The 8,668-nt window shown below is 46.4% G+C and overlaps 1 protein-coding gene across 1 annotated transcript; it reads right to left on the bottom strand.

Moving 5' to 3' along the window:
- Positions 1–455: 455 nt before the first annotated feature.
- LOC117610936 (uncharacterized) lies at positions 456–6,842 on the bottom strand. The gene is made up of 2 exons (XM_034338791.2): positions 4,528–6,842; positions 456–4,449 (listed from the first exon to the last, which is right to left on the bottom strand). The coding sequence occupies exons 1-2, from the start codon at positions 4,685–4,687 to the stop codon at positions 4,028–4,030; spliced, it is 582 nt and encodes a 193-aa protein (XP_034194682.2). The 5' UTR covers positions 4,688–6,842; the 3' UTR covers positions 456–4,027.
- Between the last annotated feature and the right edge of the window lie 1,826 nt (positions 6,843–8,668).

Below are 8,668 nucleotides of genomic sequence, written 5' to 3' on the forward strand. Positions count from 1 at the left end.
TGCTCCCACTCACAACTTCTGCGTTTCCTTTTTTCTTCACTTTCCCAGTATTCGCCTCATTTATTTCGTTTCCCATCCTAAATCTTGCTACTCTTTTCCACCTTTCTTCTTTCCAGCCTTTTTCCAGGTACTTAAGAACTCCAGCGTTCTTGATCTCTTTATACCATTTGTTGTATCTTGATGAATTTATCTTGGTCCATCTCTCGCTTTCTTGCAGCTGTAAATCTGCCTCTTCTATCTCCTCAAAGCCCATTTCCCCTTCCCTCCTTTTTATTTCCAGGGTTGCTGGGTTCATTCCCCTTTCCTCGAAATATTTTTTCCTCTCCTCCTCCCACTTGCTTTTTGTCATCCCTCTTTGTTCTTCTCTGACTATTTCCTCCCAGCAATTCCTTGCTAGTTCCCCTCCCCCCCCCCTCCTCCCCCCCACATCCTCCTTTCGAATCCCCATGCTCGCCTTCCTGCTTTGAGTCTCAATTTTGACCTTTGCAGCTCTTCTCTCAGCATATATCCCGGTGTGCACCAGTCCACCCCTAGTGTCCATCTTAAAAATCTCTCCTGTGTCCCTTCGAATTCTCTCCTTTCCTTCCAACCCCAGACTTCGGCCCCATACGCCATTATCGGCCATATTAGCCTGTCCCATAACCATAGTCTCCTCTTCCACTCCTTTCCGAATCTTCTTTTTCCGATCCCCATACTTGTCTCATCGCCGCGCTCGCTCTGCTCATACTGTCTTTGATGTGTAGTTCGCTTCTTCCATCTCTTCTGAACACGTATCCAAGGTATTTGAAGCACTTCACCTCTTCCATTTTCTTTCCTTTCCATACCCAGTCCCTCTTCTTCTATCTTCCACCCCCTTTCATGAATGTCATTACCTTTGATTTTTCTCTATTTAACTACAATTTCTTTTTATCTAAATATCTTTCCAGTTTTCTTACCATCGCCGCCATGTCCTCTTCTTCCTCTGCCAGGGGTACTACATCGTCTGCGTATGCTAGCGTGTATATTTTCCTTTCCCCTAATTTAATCCCTCCAGTCCCTCCTTGCCGCATCATCTCGGGAAGAGATCAGTATATTACATTATATCCAATGTATGTAATGTTCCGATTTGGGAGTCGAGAACAAAACGTTCTTCCGATGAGGAATCGTGATGGGAAACTTTGCCAACTGAATTGAATATAGTAATTTCTTATAGAGGATAACTTTACTGACTCCTTTACTTTTCGGAATCTATGACTGAAGTCAATAATACATACCAGTGATACGAAATAACCAAATCAACCGTAAACAAACCTGACCGGCTAGTCCACATAGTATTATTGAGAAGTTCTTTATATAAATAGTTGATCGAACAACTCGTATTACACAAAATCTCAAGTTATCCGGATCAACGGCCAACAAACCTGGCCGGCTGGTCAATCGGGAATCGTCAAATAATTTAAACGAGATATTGAAAATGAACAAATGGTTATGGAGTGACATATATGCCCGCAAGGACTTCTGATCCTTTATACTTAGAATGCTGAGAAATACTTATCTTGATCTGGTGATTAATCGTAGTATTGATTCTTGGCGGCACTGCAATGATCGTTAACAAACCCGACACTATTAACAGAATAATGATTCCTTTTACTTGTGCCCAGTAGGAATATCGGGAGAGAAGTAAGGCTAGGCCCTTTTCTCACACATACCTGCCCCACTTCTACCGTTTCCCTCTCTTCCTTAACTACCTGTGAATTACGCGGGCATTACATGTAAATATAGTAATAGTGATATTGTTATTAAATGTACATTGATATGTGCGAAGGAATCAGCATATATCATTATATGTAATGTAGATATAGTAATAATGATATTGTAATCAAATGTACATTGATCTGTGGGAAGGAATCAGTATATTACATTAGATCCAAAGTAGAAGTAGTAATAATGATATTGTTATTATATGTACATTGGTCTGTGGGAAGGAGTCAGTATATTACATTAGATGCAATGTAGATATAATAATAATATCGTTATTAAATGTACATTTATCTGTGGGAAGGAATCATTATATTACATTATATGCAATGCAGATATAGTAATAATGATATTGCTACCAAATGTACATTGATCTGTTACCGTGATCCGTCGAATTTGACAATTGGTTTTGATCGGTAGTCGTGAACAATAAGCCCCGTTAATGCTATAAATTCGGCCCGCTGTTTGATGGTGCCCGTAAACGTGTGCTTGATCAACACGTGGTTTGCGGCTCGCGTGTACAATGAATTATCTTGTAACTGAACAATACCTGTGAATCCTGTACCTTGCACGATCGTTGAGGATTCTGAGCTGTTTGTCGAGCCGGTGATCTGATTTTCGCTTGATGAATTACACTTGACCACTTTTGATCGCAAGAAAAAGGTGAACACGTGATTTACTCTTGAATCGATGATCGATAATGGCTTCGAAGCGCGTGAAGTGTAGAGAAGACCCCTGCTCGCGCGTTGACCTAGATGGGTGACTCCCGATCGATAAATCTTTCGACCGTGAGGGCATCATGGCTGAGCGGATTCTCAAACATTTTCGCCCACCATCAGCAACTCGTTGATGACGATTCTGCAGGGGTGAGCTCAGCTTGATGGTGAACAGGCAGAATGATAAGCTTCGTGATCGGTCGAACGAGAGTGGTGGTTGCAGTCTTCACAGTTGCGACCCCGGTGAGGGCATCCTGGCCCTCAGATGATACTTAGATGGGACTTGATCGATTTTACCACCGTTTCCCATTTCCCTCCCATGTGAGGAGCAGCTGGTGGGTGGAACATCCATTGAGTGTTGTCTGCTTACAAAATCGATGCGATTTGTTGGTGCTCCTTTGAACTTGACGTGAACAGGCGGTTGAGCTCTGCCTGGGCTCCAATGAAATTTGTCACACAGTCCGAACACAATTTGTGAGCGATCCCTCTTCGTGACGAAAATCTTCTGTAGGCTGCCAGAAATCCCTCGGTTGAGTAATCGCTGACAACCTCGAGGTGAACTACCGATGAGGAGAAACATACGAACACGCAGATCCATCCTTTGATCGTTTTCGAGCCTCTTCCCTTTGAATTCTTCGTTGTGATCGGTCTTGCATAATCGACACCGGTGTGAGCAAATGGTCGTGATGGTGTGACTCGAGAGAGAGGTAGTTGACCCATCATCTGACGAACACGAATCCCCCTCTGACGAGCACACACGACACATTTCAAGATATACGAAGATATACAAGATTTTACAGGAGCTCTTCCACCGATGATCCAATACCGTTGTCGAATATATGCGAGCGTGAGCTGCGTTCCTCCGTGGAATGTTCGCTTGTGAGCGTCTTCAATGATGATCTTCGAAAGGTGAGCGTCCCGTGGGAGGATCGCTGGATGTTTTTGATCCCTGCTGAGCGATGTATTGGTGACTCTTCCTCCTATTCGTATTGTTCCCTGCGAATCGATGAAGGCGGCGAGGCGACTGAAGGGGTGAGTTGCAGGCAGGGTTGAGCCTGAGTTGAGTATCTTGATTTCGCTGGCGAAGTACAAGTGCTGAGTCGCTTGAATCCAAAAGAGCTGCGCCTTCTCCATGTCGCAGGAAGGAACGATTATCACGGGTGGAGCTTCGAGCTTTCTCTTAAGCCGTGAGGCGAACCTGAAACAAAGTGCAGTCAGTCTATACAGCTCAATAAGAGATGAATATTTGTAAATGAGATCCTAATGATAACTTAGCTTTTGAGCTGAAGCAAAGAGTGAGACATTGGGTCTCACGTCCAGCTCGCTGGTTAGAGTTGAGAATTCCTTTTGCTCTGGCCAATGATCTTGATCTAAGTCATCCATGGAGAACCTTTCCACCAGAGGTCTAGTCGTTGAAGTTGATTTGTCGAAATGCCTCGGGAAACACAGTCGGCTGGATTAGAAGTACCTGGAACATGCCTCCAATGCGCATGTGGAGTGAGTTCTTGGATCGGAATGACTCTGTTCCGAACATAATCCTTCCAACGAGATGCTTGCGATTTGATCCATATGAGTCAGACTTGAGAATCCGACCACAGGTGCGTTGCGTTGATCGTCACCTTGAGCGTTGATTCAACATATTTGGCGTGCTTTGCCAGTAGGAGTGCAGCTGATAACTCCAATCTGGGTATGGTGAGCCTCTTCAGTGGTGCAACTTTTGTCTTGGAACAGACAATTGACGTCGTTGAGTTGTTAGACGGCAAGCGGACAGTGATGTAAATCACTGCTGCCATGGCAAGTTGATAAGCATCAGAGAATCCACGAATTTCCACAGGTGAATTGCTCCATGTGTTGAACCATCTTGGAATCGATAGCTTGGCCAAGCTGTTGAGATCTTCTCTGATGATGAACCATCGTGAAATGATTTGAGACGGTAATGGATCGTCCCAATTGATTTTGTGTAGCCAGAGCTCTTGTAATAGCATTTTAGCTCGTACTATTACCGGTGAGACAAAACGTAATGGATCAAATATCCGAGCGACTTCGGATAATACGAGGCCTTTTGAACACTTACTTGGTTGATCTGTGATCGTTGATGAGAAGCCAAATGTGTCGGTTTGAGGCATCCATTGAATTCCGAGTAATTTGGTAGTGCAGTCGTCAAATGATATGGGAGCTGACGATTGTGCGGATGACAAACAGCCCTCAGTAAGTCTGGGTGAGTCGCATGCCATTTTGCGAGTGGAAATCCGCCCGCGTTGCACAATGCAATCAGCTGTTGAGCGACCTCCACAAATTCCGAGATTGAGTCTGCCCCTCCAAAGATATCGTCCACATATCTGCCATGTGTGAGCGAAGGCGCTGCCAGAGGGAATCGATGATCCTCATCGTGAACAAACTGCATGAGTGCTCGTGTCGCCAGGAAGGGAGCCGCTTTTGTGCCATACGTGACAGTTGTGAGCTGGTAAGGGATGACATTGCGGTCTTCAGCGATTCAAAGAATTCGCTGGAGATCCCAATCATCCTTGTGAACTGCTACTTGGCGATACATTTTTGTGATATCTGTGGCAGAAATGTGGTGATAATGGCGAAGTCAAATTAGAACATCTGTAACATTTAAGAGCAAATTAGCACCAGTATGCATTAAATCGTTGACTGATCTGTCTGATGTCGTAGCTTTCGATCCGTTGTATACAACCCTGAGCTTCGCTGTTATGCTGTCGAGGCGTAGAATACCATGGTGAGGCAAATAATATGGTTGATGATGAGCAGAGGACTGAGGTGTTGAACCGTCAGAAGAGACCCTCAACCCTCCTGATGCCGAAGCATAATGTGCCAAGGTCATCTCCCCATCAGGCCCAACGTTCTCAGCCTCTCTTAATGTGATCCGTTGATGATCTGGAGCCTTTACCATGTGTCCTGATTCTTCATATTCTTTCATGAACTCGACGTAGAGCTGGTTGTATGTTGAATCCTTGGCGGGTCATCGCAGTGTGCTTTGTAGACATCGGTGAGCAATCTTGTGTGAATTGCCCAGAAGATGCTGGTGCCTTGAGTGGAATGCGAACGATGTACCTTCCTGTGTTGTCACGAGAGTGAGTTGCACAGAAATGTGCTTCGCATTCTTCTTCCTCCGGTGTGAGCGTGCTTGGAGTGTCCATTGGTGACTTCTCTTGGACCCAGAATTTGGTGAGCAGCTCTTGCAGATTGCTCTGATCGTTGTGAGCAACTGCAAAATGTGCATAATTAGTATTTGTATATGATTCGTTGACTGGGCCGATGACGAGCCATCTAAAAATGGAAAGTTGAGCAATTGGTGCTGTTGGTGAGCCCTTGATGATATTTGGCTTGATGATCCTTCTGTAAAAATCTGCTCCAATGATTACGTCGACTGGTCGTGGTGTCAAGAAATCATTGTCCGCCAACCTCAAGTTCTTAATGTGAGGCCAGTCTGGAGCTCTCAGCGAGAACGATGGCAGGATTGTCGATACGACTGTGAGCATGTGAGCTTGGATGCAGACAGTCTGTTGTGAGTACTTCGACTGGAGTGTAACATTGACCACACCCTTGGTTTCAGTTGATTTTGTTCCACCAACACCAATAATTGTGATGGATGATCGGTGTCTCCGGAGGTTGAGCAGGCGAGTGAGTCCTTCGAAGATGAACGAGATTTCGGAACCTGGATCTATTAAGATGCGGATGGTGTGATCTGACGTTGGAGTGGTGAGGAGAGCTTGAGCGGTTGCGAGGAGCTTTCTGTGATTTGGCGGCTTGACGGCTGCACCGAGTTCCTACTCGGTGGTTTTAACGGATGAGGAGGCTGTCTGTGAGGAACCAGCTGGAGCTAGAGTGTTGGTTGGTAGAGCTTTGGGCTTCGGCGGTGGCGGAAGCATCGAAAACAGTCCACCATGCCGAAGCCGGCACTGCTTACACGTCTGAGTTGATTTACATGTGCGGACGTTGTGTCTGCTCAAGCAGTTCAAGCACAGATGTAACCGAAAGCGTGGTCTGCGAGGACGGAGAGTGAAACACGCACCTTGAGTAATTATTAGCAAAATTTATTTACACTATTTACATAAACTGAGGAGCGTAATACATATGAAACGCGCGTGGACTGAGAAAATACAGAATAGCGTGTTCAATATGGCGGTCTTGTCGATAAACTCGCGTGGTCGCAAGCACGTGCTCTTACGTTGAGCGTACGAACAAGAAGAACACGATCGATGATGGCGTCGATCGTGCCGGCAAACGCGTGGAGAGGGGACCGCGTGGACAAAGTGGGCCCGAGAGGTGCTGCCGCTATCGGTAACGACGCACCGACGAAATACTTTCGTTGCCAACTTCGTGGGCTGAGACAATTTGGGGAATTTCGCCAACAGCAGACGTTGTGCGTCTATGCACGGAACGCGCTTGTCAGGCGACATTCCTCTAAATGCTTTGCACTCTACAATGTAGTGTTGCAGCCCGCAGCAATCGCATTGCTCGAACGGCGATGGACGCTCGAAATTGTATTTTTCGAGCGTTATCAATCGTTGAACTGGCCTTGATGCGACAGCTGAGTGAACCGGTCTGCTTGGAGCTGGTTGCTGCACTCTTGGTTGAGAGGGCTTGATCGGGGTGCGCTTCACAGGCGCCGCTCTCGCCTTGTCGTGCGCCAAATGCTCCAGCGTCCTAACCTTGGCGGTAATGAACTCCATGAGCTTTTCAAACGATGGGTACTCCGTTGTGACTCCAAGCGTTGACTCCCATCACTCCTTCGTAGTGCAATCCATCTTCCGGCACATTTGATGAACAAGCATGCAATCGTCGAGCTTTCCTGGCTCGATCAGATTTTGAACTGCATGCCGGGTTTCCAGGGCCGTGGACATCAGTTCGCTGAGCACCTTAGCCTGGTCTTGGTCCATCGGCAACGAGACAAGCTTGAGCAGCTCGATGGCAGCGGAGAGTGATGCGCCGATGAGCGGTAAGCTTGAAACAATTTGAGCTGGTTCTCCTCGCAGGCAGCCCTTGAGAGGGGACTCGAGCGGGCTTTTGAAGTGAACAGACGTGCTGCGTGTGCGCTCCGCAAATGTATTCGTTTTTTCGTGTTTTGCATGCGTTTTTTGTCGGAATTGTTGCGATTTCACGGTTAATAACTGTCACGTGTACAGATTAAGTGCAGGCATCGGGTTGTTTCGCGTAATTAATCGGTGATAGCTATCGGCGCGTTTTGCAGTGCCTCTGTGTGTTGTGCGTCTATATCTACGGCTTCCGATAGTTTATTATTACGTAATGGACGGTGCCGGGGCCCAAGAAATAGAGTAGATTAATTAGACTTGCGTTTAATGCAAGTAGGACAGAGATAGGGTTGCAATTTATGAATCGGGCAGGTGTTGGTTCCGCGGCAGCGAAAGGGACGCCTTCCTCATATTCAAAATGGCGGCCTCAGCTACAAACTCAGCGACCTAGAACGGGAAAAAGGACGAGGGCAAGATGGCCAGGGAACGAACGGCTAGAACTCAGAAGGAAGATGAAGACGATGAGAGAGAGGAAAAGTGAAGAAAGAAGAAAGTAGGAAAAAGAAAAAAGAGGGGATGCCACCCCTAAGTCGGCCGCTGTCATGGAGGGACAGGGTAGCAACAGGCAGGCAGGTAGGCACCGGCAGGACTGGAGGGAGTGGGACAGGGACAGAAGATGCGGGAAAGAGATAGCCAGAATGAACGAGCGGACGCTACTATCAAGCACCACGCGATATCGCGGGCCCGCGATGGAACCAGGACGGAGCTCCTCAATCAGCCAACCCGACCGACATCTGGCGCGGAAGACACCTAGCTAGCTAGCTTGGAATGAGTTTAACTAGTTTAATTAATCTATTTATCTATTCATTTAATTTAACTATTTAGTGTCTGCTATCTATCTGTTTTATCTCATTCTATACTATTTTATTCTATTTCATTCTATTTATGGACAGAAGATGCGGGAAAGAGGCTGCCAGAATGCACGAGCGGACGCTGCTATGAAGCACCACGCGATGGAATCAAGACGGGGCGCCTTAATCAGTCAACTCGACAGACATCCGGCACGGAAGACATCAGCTTGGAATCAGTTTAGTTTAATTAATCTATTTATTTAATTTAATTATTTAGGTGTTTGTCTGCCCTTTTTTTCCCCCTGACTAACACTAACCCAACCCTCCCTGGAGATGGAGACAGTAGAATACATCTCCAGCGTCCTCG

This window comes from Osmia lignaria, chromosome 10 (assembly GCF_051020975.1).
Source record: "Osmia lignaria lignaria isolate PbOS001 chromosome 10, iyOsmLign1, whole genome shotgun sequence".
Lineage (NCBI taxonomy): Eukaryota > Metazoa > Arthropoda > Insecta > Hymenoptera > Megachilidae > Osmia > Osmia lignaria.

Bases quoted from the DNA above. Each gene is read 5' to 3' on its own strand.
- LOC117610936 (XM_034338791.2), bottom strand. From the start codon at position 4,687: ATGGCATGCGACTCACCCAGACTTACTGAGGGCTGTTTGTCATCCGCA. The intron at 4,450-4,527 runs GTAAGTGTTCAA...CACCGGTAATAG, and splicing joins AACGATCACAGATCAACCAA to TACGAGCTAAAATGCTATTA.